This window comes from Otolemur garnettii, unplaced genomic scaffold (assembly GCF_000181295.1).
Source record: "Otolemur garnettii isolate 467f Iridium unplaced genomic scaffold, OtoGar3 scaffold00018, whole genome shotgun sequence".
Taxonomy (NCBI): Eukaryota; Metazoa; Chordata; class Mammalia; order Primates; family Galagidae; genus Otolemur; species Otolemur garnettii.
The window spans coordinates 17061551-17079017 of NW_003852413.1; the positions used below are offsets into that span (position 1 = coordinate 17061551).

The 17467-nt window shown below is 40.0% G+C and overlaps 1 protein-coding gene across 7 annotated transcripts in view; it reads right to left on the reverse strand.

The window, feature by feature from the left end:
• Positions 1-17467, reverse strand: part of TLK2 (tousled like kinase 2) — a 138795-nt gene that overhangs the window by 7529 nt on the left and 113799 nt on the right. For all 7 annotated transcript variants that reach the window (XM_023511098.1, XM_023511095.1, XM_023511094.1 and 4 more), the window contains 5 exons: positions 16374-16465; positions 9209-9298; positions 6375-6544; positions 4821-4959; positions 945-1056 (listed from right to left, as the gene is read on the reverse strand). In XM_023511098.1, coding sequence (XP_023366866.1) covers positions 945-1056; positions 4821-4959; positions 6375-6544; positions 9209-9298; positions 16374-16465 — 603 coding nt within the window. The remainder of the gene's footprint in view (positions 1-944; positions 1057-4820; positions 4960-6374; positions 6545-9208; positions 9299-16373; positions 16466-17467) is intronic.

Here is a 17467-nt window from a genome sequence, read left to right on the forward strand (position 1 = left end):
TGAAGCATACAAACACACTGAAAGCAAAACCAGGAGTATAAATACACAACACATCCTAATGTAGTTAATTATTTGAATAAGTCACCTCAATCAACAGATACTGTTATTTATTTATTTTTTAAAGACTTTTACTTATTTACTTTTTGTTGTTGTTGTTGCAATTTGGCTGGGGCCGGGTTCAAACCCTCCACCCTCAGTATATGAAGCCGGCACTCTATTTACTGAGAAAAGATATTTTCTGATACCCTCTCCCCAGTACAGAAATATAAAGTATGTTTTTGGGGGTGAGGGGTGTGGGGTGGTTTATTTTAGTCATTGCACTGTTTATAGAGTGCAGTGGCGTGATCATAGCTCACTGCAAACTCAAACTCCTGGGCTCAGGGATCCTTCTGTCTCAGCCTTCTAAATAGCTGAGACTACAGGTGCATGCCACCATGCCCAACTGATTTTTTATTTTTGGAGAGACAGGGTCTCGCTCTTGCTCAGGCTGGTCTTAGACTCTTGAGCTCAAGGAATCCTCCTGCCTCAGGCTGCTTTCATTAGTAACAGCTTTAATGAGGTGGTTGGAAATAAGAGTCTGGGGATACTTCAAATTTCAGTTCTTGAGACCCATAAGAATGGCTTGTAAGAATATTATATACTTTAATAAACCATTTCATGCTATGTCCCTACACATATTTTCTGAATCAAAACATGTCCTGGGTAATTAGAGAACAGAAAAAATGTATGCTTTTCACAGCCCTGCAGGATCCATCAGGTGCCCTAGGGTTGAGACTTTCTGTTTATACATAAAGCTTGTTTAATTAAGTCTGTATTTTTTTAAACCACTACTTTCAGGATTCCATTTTGTATAACCCACTGATTAACTGAGAGGTTAATGCATACTGAGGCACTGTGGCTATGCCATCCAAGAAGGAAGCTGCTCCCTCCACTGTCTTCCTTACCTTCCTTCCATAAAGACACTGGTAGAAGATCACACCCACTGACCAGACGTCAACTTTATTTGAGATCTTTGGTGGTTCTTTCCCAACCACAAAACACTCTGGTGGTAAATACCTAGGACAAAAGAGAAATAAAACATTCTTTTAAAAAATGATTATATAAATCCAAGACATGTACAGAAAGACAAAAGACCTTGTTGAGAATAGAAATATCTGAATTTGAACAGTCAACTTGAACATATATAGAGAGTCAATGAAAAGACACTCTAACTTAGGGAAGAAGTAATATTCTTACAGGGTGTTAAAATACATATAGTTTATTGAGTGAGAGAATTATTCTCACTAGTCCCATTTCACTTACCCCAGCCTCCTTTCCCAGGGCTGTGACTAGTAAGTATCATTCAACAAGTTTTTAAAAGAGATTAGGTGACACAAAGAAATACATTCCCTTTTATGACAGTTTCATCAACATAATGTAACTAGAAATGCATGTGCTTCCTTCCATGTTGCCTAAAGAAGGAAAGGTTTCCAAAGTAAACAGCTGTTTTAAAACTCCAAATGATTTCAGGACACAGTATAGATCTCTGAGTTTGCTTTCGTATGGTAGCCTCTTTTGGAAATCTGGATTGGAAATAATGCCAACATAAAATCAAGGGTGATATTAAAGCCCAAATTATCAGAAGATATTTTATAATTCCTACTTCAAGGGCGATCAAGAGCTTATCAAAGACTAAGAAATAATGTAGCAAAAGTCAAACAAACTATTGTTAGAATAAGTCAATCCTCATCTAAATTCCTACCTCCCCACCACTGAATTCTAAAGAAACTACCGGATAGACAACCGCACCAAATTGTATGGTGTGGACGGTAAGTGCCTCTTGGCATTTAGGAAACCAAACAAATGTGCCCGGCTGGAAGGCAGAATTCTGATAACAGATAGGATTTCTACAGATTTCATGCTAGCAAAATCAATTCTGTGGAAAATTTTTTTATTTGAAAACCTACCATGCCCCTGGTACAAAAACATATATGTAAATCTAAATTTATAGCTCAAAGGGGACCATAAGAGTTGAGAGAGGACATGTTCCTTTTCCCAACCATCATCTATATAAAATTTCATCTCAGATGATAGCCTTGTTTTCTTTTTACAAAAAATAAGGTTATGAAAAAATGCTCATCATCCCTATTTATTAGGGAAATGCAAATCAAAACCACCCTGAGATACCATCTAACCTCAGCGAGAATGGCCCACATCACAAAATCTCAAAACTGCAGATGCTGGCGTAGATGTGGAGAAAAGGGAATATTTTTATACTGCTGGTGGGCCTGCAAACTAATGCAACCTTTTTTGGAAGGAAGTATGGAGAACCCTCAAAGATCTCAACCTAGACCTCCCATTTGATCCTGCAATCCCATTACTCGGCATCTACCCAGCAGGAAAAAAATCCTTTTATCACTAGGACACTTGCACTACACTGTTTGTTGTAAGCTCAATTTACTTTATAATCGCCAAAATGTAGAAACAGCTTAAATGTCCACCAAACCCAGGAATGGATTAACAAGCTGTGGTATATGTATACCATGGAATGTATATTACTGGTATACATGGAATGTATACATGTATACATGGAATGTATGTATACTCAGCCATTTAAAAAAATGGAGACTTACAGCCTTTGTATTAACATGGATGGAAGTGGAACACATTATTCTTAGTAAAGCATCACAAGAATGGAGAAACATGAATCCTACGTACTCAATTTTAATATGAGGACAATTAATGACAATTAATGACACGGTGGTGGAAGGGGAGAGAAGAGAGAAAAAGGAGGGAGGGGTGGGGAAAGGAAGAGCAGAGAGAGGGAAGGAGGGAGGGGGGTGGAGTCTTGGTGTGTGACACACCTTTTGGAGGCAAGATATGATTGTAGAGGGACTTAACCTAACAGATGCAATCAGTGTAACCTGGTTTCTTGTACCCTCAATGAATCTCCAACAATAAAATAATAATAAATAAATACATAAATAAATAAATAAGGTTAGTTTCTCCTTTTTTATTTGAGACAGTGTGCAAAAAAAAACAACAAAACCCCCTGGGCACAGTGCCGTGGCATCATAGCTCACAGCAATTAACTCTTGGGCTCAAGCGATTCTCATGCTTCAGCCTCTCAAGTAGCTGGACTACAGATGTCCACCACAATGCCTGGCTATTTTTAGGGACGAGGTCTCGCTATGGCTCAGGTTGGTCTCAAACCCGTGAATTCAGGCAATCCACCTGCCATGGCCTTCCAAGTGCTAGGATTACAGGCACAAACCACCTCCCCAGCCTTATTTTTTTTTTCTTTTTTTTTGAGACAGAGTCTACTCTGTTGCCCCAGGCTATAGTACCATGGTGTCATACTAGCTGACAGCAACCTCAAACTCTTGAACTCAAAAGATCTTCCTGCCTCAGCTTCCTGAGTAGCTGGGACTATAGGCACCCGCCACTACACCCAATTAACTTTTCTATTTTTAGTAGAGACAGAGTCTCAGTCTTGTTTGGGTTGGTCTCAAACACCTGAGCTCATTCGATCCTTCCATATCAACCTCCCAGAGTGACAGGATTTTAGGCACAGTGAGCCACCATGCCTGGCTGAGGTAACTATTTTCATTGTGAAAAAAACTACACCTTTCAAAAGAACAACCTATCAAACACAAGTGTGCTCAAATCCAAGTTCCAGTGAATTTACATAGCAGAGGTACAGACTTGCTTCTCGAATTTTCAACAGCGGATTATTTTTGTTTCACTTAGTGACAGAAACACTAACCACAATAACCACCATGGTGAATAAACAGTGTAAATGTAGCTTCTATTTAAAACTTGGAATTTCAAAGTTTTAATTTAGGGACTGTCTTTTTACTATAGGTACTATCTCCACAAGCAGTAAAGAGCAATAGAAACCAGAGTGATGGCTACATGGTATTATCAGCAGGATGTGACTGATGAGAACAGGGCTGACCTTGCATGCTGTGAATGGCACACCACTCTTTCTCGTCTATTTCCTCATTAACCTCTTCATTCCTAAACAGTGTCTATGTTCTCCTAAGGTCCAGAATCACACATGCCAATATGTGACTCTATGTGTCAATCTCAAAATGGAAAAGGAAGTTTTGTTAACACGTCTTTATAATCATAAAAGTTCAATGTCTGTGCTCAAGGTATCTTTTATTCTTTTCAATGCCAGAAGAAATAGTACGCAACAACAGGAGAGGTCATAAAATTAATTGGTAGGCAAAGCTAGATGGCATAGGGTAGTTGCGGGGAGACACGTGATGACAGACAGGAAGAAATGCACCTCAAAAACTCTTAGAACAGGGCTAATAGACATGGAAAACTTGTGGTAAACTGTGCTCACTTTTTCTATATAGATTTCACTTGATGCTATGGTAACTTTTCATCCTGATCTTTGTAACTTTCTAATTCTCGAGGGACAAACATCCTCAGGCAACTCTAGAAATAAAGCCCATGTTCCATTAACCCATGAAGAGAGACTTGCATTTGTAATAAAAAGAACTTGGGGCCTTTCTTCACATATACCACATGGGCAGTCCATTCTCTACTGCCTTGCAAGGCCAGTCCTACAGAGGAAAGCATCTCAAACACGTGGCCACCCAAAAGCACACACTCTCAAGGGGTTTCAAGAAAAGGAAAAAAAATTAAGACAAATTAATATAAATATAAAGAGTCAAACTGTTGGAAAGATAGTTAACTATTTGGGGAGAAAGTCTAGTTTGGTTTACAGCATTTGTGCCTTGCAGGCAGTATACAGAGATTAATTACTAATGACTAACGCTTCACGTACAGCAGAGTCACATCACCCAGTACACCTCCTGCATACCTACCAGTAAGTACCAGCACCTTGTGATGTTAGCTCCATGCCATCCACTGAATTGTAGCTATCATCATCCATGATCTTGGAAAGACCAAAATCTGTAATTTTTATCTCTCCACACGCTGTACCATTTACTAAAAGAATATTACCTAAAAGGACAAAAACCTTCATGATTAAGCAGAGACTTACTGATTAAGAGAAAAATCCAAAGTAATAACAGACAAGGAGACAACTGAACTCAAATTCTTATATGCAGAAGCAAACATCTACAAATAAACCACTCTGGATGCTGGCTGTTGGGGAAGAGTCCTCAGCGTCTGCTGGAAAGTTTTATTTTCCAAGAATCACCTGCTTAATGTGCCAAAACCACCACTATGAGCTCTGGAAATAAGAGTAACTTGCCAAAGTAAAATATCACTTATACAACTGGTCAAAACTAATGGGAAATTTTCATTTGAACTTTCAGTGAGGATTTCTAAATTGCCCTCTTTATTACAGTAGTTTGAGTGTGGATGGGAATGAAAGAAAACCCACAAGGGAATCAAATCTAGTACCACAGTGCCACCTACTGCTACTATGGCAGAAAGTACGTTGAATTCATTGCTAGAAAATTCAATCACGCAACAGCCAACTTAAAAAAAAATCACTTTATCATAATTAATTTTTAGCAATCTGAATTATATTATAATATTAAAGCATAGTTAGTAGTGATATTTAATATATAGCTATAGACGGGTAAAGTAAAGTCAACAATTCTGCCATACCAGAAGGTAAATAGGAACCATCTTTCTTTTTTTTTTTTTTGAGACAGAGTTTTACTATGTTGCTCTCAGTAGAGTGCCATGGCGTCACAGCTGACAGCAACCTCAAACTCTTGGGCTTAAGTGATTTTTTTGCCTCAGCTTCTTAAGTAGCTGGGACTACAGGAGCCTGCCACAACACCTGGCTATTTTTTTGCTGTAGTTGTCGTTGTTTAGTAGGCCCGGGTCGGGTTGGAACCTGCCATTTTTCTAAAGCCCAAGCTAAGCTGGTTAGAGTTGTCTACACAGAACATATGAAGACTTTAAAAACATAGCTGAGAATAACAACAAAAATATAGAGAGGCAAGGAGTCTAACAGTCCTCTACTTTCTGCTGATGACTATCAAAGTTAGATAAGCATACAAAAAACGGAAATCACTCAAAATTTAATGAAATGGGAAGCTATGTGCAAAATGTTAATTTGGGGGAACTTATCAACAAAGCTTAAAGAAGAGTTAACTGTTATGTAGTATGAGTAATGGGGGGGGGGGAACAGAACCTGCTGCAAGAGTTCCTTCATGGTACTGACATCATGAACTGCCCCAGCTCCAAAGACAAGGCATTGTTTCTCCTGAGTATCTAATCTGAACCACCGTCCTAAAATCAGTGCTGTGTGGCTAGGATTCTTCCCACATCTACCCAGGCAATCAATCTGAAGGCAGATGTTCATAAGACCTCTTGGCTTCTCTAACTTTATAAAATTAAAAGTCACTTGCAAGATGAAAGAAAAGCTACCAATTCTGTCTCCTAAAAGTTAGACATACCTGGTTTGAGGTCATAGTGTATGATGGGAGGTTTTATTTCATTTAAGTACTTTAAAGCATTCACAATCTGCATGATAATGGATCGGGCCTCTTTCTCCGACATTAATTTGTGCTGTTTCAAGTAGAAGTCCAGATCATTTCCCTCACAGTATTCTAATACTGTACAAAACCTAAAGACAAATAAACCAACATTTAACCAGAGGGTAAGAGCAAGAAGATTAAGACTATCTTAACCAGTTCCAGTGAAAACTTCAGGTAATTAGCTATACACTCCTTTTTTCTTTGTTCCTTAAAATACTCTTTTATTTTTTATTCAGCATTAGCTACCTGAGTGGCTTACAATCAGTAATGCTTCCTTGCTTGGTGAAAAGCCTCCATGCCCTCCACACTGCGGGCTGTTGCATGCAGGTTCACCCATGGCCAACCTTCTAAATCTAGACTATGAGAATAGTGATAAGAACTATAATATATCTAAGCTAGGCATCTCCTCGAACAGGTCTTCCTTTCAGACACTTACTTCATGCATTTCTTTCTTTCTCACTATGTCAACCTCAGTAGTGCTGTAGCATCACAGCTCACAGCAACCTCAAACTCCTGGGCTTAAGTGATTCTCTTGCCTAAGCTTCCCAAGTAGCTGGAACTACAGGCACCCACCACAACACTTGGCTGTTTTTGTTGCTGTTGTTGTTGTTGAAGTTGTCACTGTTGTTTTAGCTGGCCCAGATTGGGTTTGAACCCACCAGCCTTGGTGTGTGTGGCTGGTGCGCTACCCACTGAGCAACAGGCGCTGCCCACACATCCATTTCTAAATAACCATATTGTGATCAAGTACACAATAGTCACTGCAGACGTTTTATATAACCCTGTGTAGACAGTGCAGAAGAATCGAGGGTGTGCCCAGGTCCCAAGGACCGACTGCACACTATGTCTCTGTGCAGTATGGTACAATACTGCACAACAATTTTTCTTTTCTTTTTTTTTGAGACGGAGTCTCAAGCTGTCGCCCTGGGTAGAGTGCCGTGACATCACAGCTCACAGCAACCTCAAACTCTCGGGCTTAAGTGAATCTGTTGCCACAGCCTCCCAAGTACCTGGGACTACAGGCACCCACCAGCCTCGGTGTATGTGGCTGGTGCCCTACTCACTGAGCTACGGGTACCACACATGAACAACAATTTCTCACTGATAAACACAAAATGTCTAAGAGTTTGTAGAAGTACAGCATCTGTGGTTCTAACAGATGCATTACGACACAGTATAGGTTCTTTTTCCTTCACTTATGCCAATTCATAAACCTCAATATAAAACTACATGCCATCTGTGCCATTATGGGTCATATGTCTATTTTCTAAGGCTAAAAACTGAAGTAAGCCTTCCTGAACTATCTGAGTATTCCTAGAAGATGAAAATGTTTTACACTATTGTAAGTAGTGACAACGTGGGCATGTTAGTGGGTATGTCTAGCCAGAAAATAAAAACCATATGACTATTTAAAACAGATAGGCTTTTATTCAGGGAGCTGATCACACAGATGATAGAAATGCTAAGACGACAAACTGGCCAGTAAGGCACCCCAGAGATTATGAGATTATCTATAGCAGGAAGCCATTAGCATCCTAAGACCAAAAGGCCAGAGAGGAGATGGTATAACCAGAAACCAGAGTCGCCAGTGGAAAGTGGAACTGCAGGGGACAAGGGTTAAAGGACCTCCCCCCATCTTCTTCCTCATTTGCTGAACCCAGCTGGACACCAACTGACACATTGACACAGAGAACACAGGGTACAAGGGCTAACCCCTATAGGGTGCAAAGCGGGGAAGGCTGAGGAATGCAACTGTGAGCAAATAGGCTCAGGAGTATGGGACGCTGGGTAACGTGAGGCCTTCAAAAGCTGCTGTAATTGAATATGGATACCAAACAACGCCTTATGTTTCTTACAAAATATAGCAGGGTAAGCTAGCAGCCTATTTGAGAATAAATATCTGAAATTTATAGATCCTCTAATCTGAAATTCTGAAATCTGAGGTACAGACTGTCATACTCAAGGGACTGATTCTTTGACCCAAATACAAGCTAGAAATAAGACTTTCTAAAATGATGGTGAATATTCACTATACATATGATTGGAAGAACAAAATAATTACGAATAGTACAGAATTAATTCCATTTCTCAACATCAGTTAGAAGTATATATACAATTCAAAGCGGCAGACAAACCAAGTCACTATTATTTATCTCTGAAATAGTTTTCTACTTACTTTTCAGAGAGGGAGGTCTATCTAGCATTCAAGGAATTTACTCAAAGTAGAATAATGGTGTCACCCTGCCCCAGGTTTCCTTATCCTACTTTCTAACTAAGGTTATTTTTTTGAATCCTACTCCATGTGAAATACACCACAGCTACACCTGGCACAAGGGCCCCATAATGAAAAGAGGAAATCCCTGAGTGAATGGGACAGGGAACAGGTATATGTTTCCAAAAGGAATTATAGTTTCCTTTTGGGGTCACTTTTGAATGTGGGCTGCCTGTCTGCGCAGCCATCTCTGAGATAGCTGCTGGCTAAAACACACCGAAATTCCTAGAATTTTGCCCTGTCTCTCTCTGCACCAAACTAGTTGTTAAACATTTATCAGCATGTAAGTGCACATACACGTCCTCTGTCCTAGAGATGTCTTGCTAACCCAAATCTGAATTTATAATCACTTGCCCATAAATTAACATATTTGGTTCCTTCGGAGGGTATTTCCTCAACTCAGATGTATACTCTATTCTATGAAAATCAACATTGCAAGAAAATAATATTTATTGCTAAGGTAAAATGGAACAGCACTTACGAGTCAGTGTCCAGTGAAAAGTAATCATACAGCTTTACTATTCTGGGATGATCCAGTTCTTTGTGAATCCGGTATTCCCTACATGCATGCCTGTAAACCAAATGAAAAATTAACAAGGTATTTTGGCCTGCCTTTTCAAAATCTTCAAAGACACTCCCAAATTTCATCTCCATTGCTTCCACCATGTTTACTCTATTCAGCCCCATCTGGGTCCCTTTTCTGCTTTCTCTTTTTACTCATGCTATTTTCTCTACTGACATCTACCAAACCACTGAGAAAACAGTAGGTGCTCTAATCTTTTCTTTTTCTTTTTTTTTTTTCTGAGACAGATTCTTACTTTGTCACCCTTGGCAGAGTGCTGTGGTGTCACAGCTCACAGCAACCTCAAACTCTTGGGCTTAGGATATATTCTCTTGCCTCAGCCTCCTGAGTAGCTGGGAGTACAGGCTCCCTCCACAACACCCAGCTATTTTTAGAGGTGGGATCTCACTCTTACTCAGGGTGGTCTCTAACCTGTGAGTTTAGGCAATCCACCCACCTTGGCCTCCCAGAGTGCTAGGATTATAGGCGTGAGCCACTGCGCCTGGCCCTGGTTGTTTCAGTCTCCCAAGTAGCTGGGACTCCAGGTAAGAGCTATAACACCTAGTGGTCTCAGTATGTTGCTCATGCTGGTTTCAAACTGGCCTCAAGCAATCCTCCCATCTCAGCCTCCTACGGTGCTAGGATTATAGGCCTGAGTCACTGTGCCTGGCCAGGATTTGTTAAATGAATGGATGCTAACCTTTTATCCCTTTCAAGTTCATTCTATGATAATCACACTTCTTTATATTTATACCCAAATATCATAGATGTAAAAATTATAAAGCATTTTTTTCTCCTCTAAAGCTGGTACTTCATATCTGTAAATATTTATATCCTGGGACTATAGCAATTTTTTTTTTGAGACAGTGTCTCAAGCTGTCCCCCTGGGCAGAGTGCCGTGGCATTACAGCTCACAGCAACCTCCAACTCCTGGGCTCAAGCGAGTCTCCTGCCTCCGCCTCCCAAGTAGCCGGGACCACAGGCGCCCGCCACAACGCCGGCTATTTTTTGGTTGCAGCCGTCATTGTTGTTTGGCGGGTCGGGGCTGGGGATTGGAACCCGTCACCTTAGGTGTACGTGGCTGGCGCCTTAGCTGGTTGAGCTATAGGTGCCGAGCCAGCAATTTTAGCATGTAAATTCCTTGGGTTACAAAATTACATGATATTTAAGTCAATTGGCAATACATTATATTTTTCTGTTTCTAAATCCTACTTTTTACAAAAAAGACTTAAGGTGCTATAAGCTTTACTTTGGTCTTGGAAAACATGAAATCAACAGAAAATATGGTATTCCAAAAACCCCTGTTTTCTTAGAATGTTAAATTTAAATACAGTCAGGCACTACATAATGACTTTTTGGTCAATATTGATGAACTGTGCATACGACAGTGGTCCTCTAAGATTATAATGGAGCTAAAGAATTCCTACTGTGCCTAGTGACATAGCTATCATGATGTCATTAATGTAATGCATCACTCATGGGTTTGTGGTGACGCTGGTGTAAACAAAACTACTGAGCTACTAGTGGTATAAAAATCTAGCACACGATTATGTATGGTATATAATATTTGATAAATAACAATAAACAACTATGCAACTGGCTTATGTATCTACTACAGCAGGTCCTCTGTAATAATGTTGCTTCACTCAGCATCATTTCATTACAACTACAAGAGAAGAGAAGAAAAAAATGATCCAACGACTGGGTTACTCTCTGTGCGGTGTTGGCATGTTCTCCCCATGGATTTTCTCTGAGTATTCTAGTTTCCTCCCATATCCCAGAGATGTGCACTTTAGGTTCACCAGCATGTCTGAGTGAGAGGGGGTGTGTGTGCATGTGAATGTGTCCAGCTTCCCATCCAGGGTTGGCTCCTGCCTTGCACCCTTAGCTGCCAGGATAGGCTCTAACCACCCTCAACTCTGAACTGGAAAAAAGCAGGTAATCATTATCTTACTTATTATAATCTTTCTTAAATGTACATAGAGCTCGGCTCGGCGCCTGTGGCTCAACCAGCTAAGGCGCCAGCCACGTACACCTAAGGTGGCGGGTTCGAATCCCCAGCCTGGACCCGCCAAACAACAATGATGGCTGCAACCAAAAAATAGCCGGGCGTTGTGGCGGGCGCCTGTGGTCCCAGCTACTTGGGAGGCTGAGGCAGGAGACTCGCTTGAGCCCAGGAGTTGGAGGTTGCTGTGAGCTGTAATGCCACGGCACTCTACCCAGGGGGACAGCTTGAGGCTCTGTCTCAAAAAAAAAAAAAATGTACATAGAGCTCACATTTATTTCCATGTTTAACATTAGAAATATTTGGTTTTGGCCGGGAGTGGTGGCTCACGCCTGTAATCCCAGCACTCTGGGAGGCCAAGGTGGGTGGATTGCTTGAGTTTAGTAGTTCAAGATCGGCCTAAGCAAGAGCGAGGTCCTGTCTCTAAAAAATAGCCAGGCGTTGTGGCAGGTGCCTGTAGTCCCAGCTACTTGGGAGGCTGAGGCAAGAGGATCACTTGAGCCCAAAAGTTTGAGGCTGCTGTGACCTAAATGCTATACAGTACTCTACCGAGGTTGACAAAGTGAAACTCTGTCTCAAAAAAAAGGTTTGGTTTTTATTTAGAAGTTTCATGATTTTGTGACCACAAATATGACGTAGGAAGGTATGTTGTAGGAACTTAACTCTTGTTCACATCAATTAACCTATGGCAAAACTGGTTTCATTATACATCGTTTAACTCAAGTTGCAGTTTCCAAAAACCTATTAATAACATGGCATGAAGACTTATCATATTATACTTTTTATCTTTAGAGTGTACTGCTTCTACTTATTTAAAAAAAAGGTTAACTGTAAAGGAGCCCCAGACAGCTCCTTCAAGAGGTATTGCAGAAGACCGCCTTTGTGTTATTGCCCGTGAAGACCTTCCAGTGGGATAAAACGTAGAAGTGAAAGGTAGTGATACTGACGATCCTGATCCTGTGTTGGTCTATCCTAACGTGTATCCCTCTTATTCGTAACACAGAAGTCAAAAAATAAGTAAATTAAAATAGGAAGATACTCATAGAATACAAATATACTACCTATTCTGAAATGTTCGTGTATACACTGAATTTTAAAAGAATGATAGGATATATTTATACAATACAGTTACCAATAATTTTAGAAGTGTTTATTTCATATTCACAAATAACTAGAAATTATTATATTTTAAATAATCCAGCACCATTTGAATTAGAATGTTTTGTTATAAGGCAAAAGTTAGAGAAAAGAGAAACTTTCCAAACTATAGCAAAATAAAACTTTAAAAAAAGTGATGTCTTCTGAAACCAGTATACTCTAGGATATCAAAAATATACAGAAGTACTCAAGAGCTAAAGAAAAATTCAGGAACACGGGAGAGAGGAACAGGAACCTAAAAATAATTGTGCGTGGTTTTTCCCCCAATGAAAACTGATTTGGCTTATTTTTCAAGCTGCCGCTTTTGCTTCTTCTGATGCTCATGTAATCATCTTTATGTTTTTCTGAAAAGACTTCCCAAGATTGAGGCAGACCAATGTTAGAAAACACACTACACTGGTCACCCAAACACCGGGCTCCCAGCTCTCTGTGAATCCACTACTTTGAGCTTCTGTTTCGTTATCCCTGCACTGTAAGTTTAGAAGTGTGCCTCCTGGACTACAACTTGGACTCCACCTAACAAACATAAACAATATAACCTAATTGTACCCTCATATTAATCTGAAATTATAAAAGAAAAGAAAAAAAAAGTACAGTTAGTTCATGGTTCCTTTAGTTAAAAAAAGGGTACAAGTGAATCTTTCTAAGAGTAGAATATGAACGTCTTAACACAACAACTAAGAAAATGACATGAAGGCTGTGTTAACCAGTCTGATGAAAATATTTCAAATTGTATATGAAAACACCACACTGTACCCCAGAATTGCATTAATGTACATAGTTATCACTTAATTAAAAAAAAAAAAAGAAAGCATACTTCTTACAGACACTGAGCAACTGTAGTCTTTGCCTAGCCATCCACCAAAAGGAGCTCCATACCATCAAGATGTAATATCAAACTTGGTAACAGAAAGGTGCTCTGTTTTTTATAAAGTTGAGAAGTTTAGTCCCCATGTGGACTAAACAGATCAGTGTTCAAATCATTTCTCACCCTAATATGCTATAAACCTAAAGGTCTCTACTGTTTTGTTTTACATGGACTTCTTGATTTTCTCTTTTTTAGAGCAGAGACCAATTTCTCTGTCAAGGTACAGAAATAGAGGAAACTAAGAGAGGCAAATATTAAGAGTCAAAGTGTCACACAAAGTCCTTGCCAATTAAGTGAATCTGCAGTGTCCCTGAAAGTGTTCCCTCAACACTGTATTTAGCTCTAAGGCCGCCTCTGTCACTACATCCACAAGGCAGTAGCTGAGCCACATTCAGTTTAGCATTAATGCACTATAATTAGAGATGTTAATAAGAAACGGGAAGGGTCTAAAGTGTCTTTTACTCTCTTTGATATATATTTATAAGCACATGTGTATTTAGACTTTCAAAATGCTTACTTTTACCTTAGAAAATTAAAACTTGAGTATCATACAATAGTATACTAATTCAGATGTATTTCTCCAGATAGCTTTATAAAAATTCTTTCTACTATAGAATTTGCAATACGTTATTTGGGGCAGTTAAAGAAATCTAGTTAATATATATTAATGTTTTCATAATGCAAAGGTAATACAATCATTGTTTTGTTTTGTTTTGAGACAGAGTCTCAAGCTGTCGCCCTGGGTAGAGTGCTGTAGTGTTACAGCTCACAGCAACTTCAAACTCGGGCTCAAGTGATTCTCGTGCCTCAGCCTCCCAAGTAGCTGGGACTACAGGCACCTGCCACACCACCTAGCTATTTTTTTGTTGTAGTTGTCTGTTTAGCAGGCCTGGGTTGGATTTGAACCAACCAGGCTTGGTGTATGTGGCCGGCACCCTACCCACTGAGCTATGGGCGCCATCCTACAATCAGTTTTTGTTGTGGGGAAAGGAGAGAAAAGAAGTGCTGATGAAACTCAAAATTCAATAGAACTACACTTTTGTCAGTTTTTCCTTGTTTTTTACCCAAATAAATGGCTTGATTCCAGATGGGACTGAATACAAAATCAATTAAAATATCTCACTGAAACGTCACAGGGCTATAGCATTTTCATATTTCAAAATGTTATGACCCTGAAAATACACTACTTTTTAGTTTAATACTGAATGTTTAAAGCGCTCATCAAAATCTGTTATATGTTTGATGTCAAGCCTCCTGTTAAGTTCAAAGGAGTTAATGACATTTTCCAATTCACCATTATCGGTAGCCTAAAATTCACCAGTATGATTTCATATCTCTTATAAATCAAATGCTTCCAAAGAAAAGTAGAGGTACTTAAAAATTTTCCCCAGCAGCAACAGAGATCACAAGAGCTTTGCATATCCCCCACCAATATATCTGCCCCGCGGGACGTGGCCTATGTCCAGATGGCTCAGGCACCAAGGCTCCCTCCTCTGATGAGAAAACAAAGAACATAAGGCACCACTGTCAGGCTAGAGCTGGACTGGCAAAGAGCTTCACTTGCTCTATGTCTGGTAGAGAAAGACACCCAATCTCTACCCACTACAACTCAAACTGTTTGCTCAAGGAGGTACTTGGACTCCTCCCTGTTTCAGAAGGCTAGGCAAGATGTATAGAAACCTTAGCACAGGAACTATGTTCTCAAGGTTGACAAAGGCTGATTCTAGAGGGCACAAACTGCTCCGACGCCCATAGGCACTCTTACAGTCTAAATATCACAGGGACACTGCTCATTTACAACCAGTTAGAGCAACATGTGGTTTCCTTTTCGGAAGCGCTCCTGGCATTCACTGCTGCGTACCATTCATCCCTACACGTCAAGTGACTGGAATGTTCTTCTAATAATGTAACTGTTCCTCAGGAGCATCTGGACCACAGCTGCCTGTCACCTAAGATACACATGCAGAGTGCCACAGATTAACCCCTTTCCTACCTCTCTAAAGCCCTATTTCTCTTATTGCTGCAGGAACTATCTCTTCTCCAGCACTAAGTGCCACTAGCCATGTGTCTGAAATAGCAAGAGTTTCTAGGCTCCTGACGAACAAGAGGCATAGAGTAAGAGTAGCCTTGGTCCAAGTTAAAAGGGTACTTCAAAGTCCACTGTTTCCCACCCCCCACCCAAGTATTATTTGTAAGAAAAAAACATGATTACCTTTAGAGAAAGGAGGTTTTTGTTTCTATCAAGAAGGGCTTGACTCTTCCTTTCAGGGACAGAAACTTTCTAATTCAATACAGTACCAACAAGGGAAACAGAACTAAGTCCAATGGGGAACCTAATAGTAAATTAAGTCTGTGTAGCCTCCAAAGCAAATGAGCCATGAACTCCAATGTTCTGACACTCAGGGAGAATACAGGCAAACCCTAACATTAGTGGAACAAAGCAATTCACAGCTGTGCATGTAATAACTATTCTAAAGAAACCACCCTCTCTACACCAACCCAAGTACAGATGAAGGCTGCTACTGTGGCATTCTGAAGACAGGCAAGCAGAGAAAGTGGGACACTGAAGACTGAGAACTCTGAGCTGGGCAGACTGTGACAGGGAGGAGAGGGCAGCATTGACTGATGGACTGAACATGTCAGATAGGAACCACCGAGGCATACCAGGTGCCTCCCGGTCTCCTCCACAGGAAATGACATAAGTAGCAGAAAGAGCTCCACTGGGTCTGATTTCTATGGACAAGTAACAGTGGTTTCTCCATTATCTAAGTTTTACTTGTTTACTGTACCTATTCTCACGATGGAAGGGAAGTTAAGAGCACGGGCTTTAGATTAAGGGATGTCTGGATGGACTTAAATACCAGCTCACCACTTCTTGAGAGTTATTCAAATTCTGTAGGTATCAGTTAACATTGAGATATGTTCATTCCTCTAGGGGAGTTATGAGGATTAAATAAAACAAAACCCAGCAATGCATGTGAAGCTCTTAGCATAATGCTCAAATACAGGTTATCATGAAATTATGGAAAATCAGACACTCTAGTATCACTTACTTGTGGTAATTCTCCTTTTTCTCATCTCTCCAGTTTTTATTTAACTGGTGAATTTTCACAGCTACATATCTTTGCTCTGTTAGATCAAATGCCTATAAAGAAACAGAATACATTAATTATATTCTGGATAAATGCTAACAAGAATCACAGGCAACTGACTTGAAGCTTCCACTTAACAGATAACATGAAGTTCAACTGCATTATTAAATAGAAACAGCAGCAAATGACAACATATCACAGACTTCCTTCAGTGTTGCAATCATCTTCTTGAAACTTGTGATTAGATAATTTAGAAGTCTCCAGACACACTGGCACCAAGAGGTTTAGAACATAAAGCCAACCACACACCACAGACAGAAAGACAGCACTGCCGTAACAGTCATTTCCCAACAGTTCCCTTTCTGGACACATCTATTCCCATTTGGGACCTTTCTCCTATAGGATGTCTCCCGTTCCTCAGCTGACATTGGGACTTAACATGTTTAAGCTCTGCCATTTCTGAAATCCTAAGGACATACACTGCCTGCCTTCTGGAGAAAATAACACTTAGGATATACTTCTTTGGTATGACTGTTAACAAAATAATAAAGTAATTCGGTTTATTGTGTTTATTAAAATAAAAAGAAAAGCAAAAATAGAAAAATCCAGCCCTGTCTCTAGTCCCACCCCTCTATACTAAGCAAATGAAAAGCAGTTTTTTTTTTTTTTTTGGCTAGGGCTGGGTTTTGAATCCGCCACCTCTGGCATATGGGACCAGCACCTTACCCTTTTGAGCCACAGGCACTGCCCCGAAAAGCAGTTTTTAATCTTAACAAAGTCTGAAGTTAGTCATACCAAGTCCCTTCCCCAGTGCTGTCCAGAGAAATGGGCCTTTCCCAAAGAACCCAGCTGCTTACGAATGAGTTAGGCAGTGCTTGGAGGAGAAAAGATAACAGATGGTTTTTTCAGGAAGTTGAGTGTAGAGCACAATTTGATAAAATAATATTTTAATATAATAGATTTCACCTATAGAAAAGAATTTACTGTCTTAAAAGAGCTTAAGTTCTTTTTTTTTTTTTTTTTTTTGAGACAGAGCCTCAAGCTGTCCCCCTGGG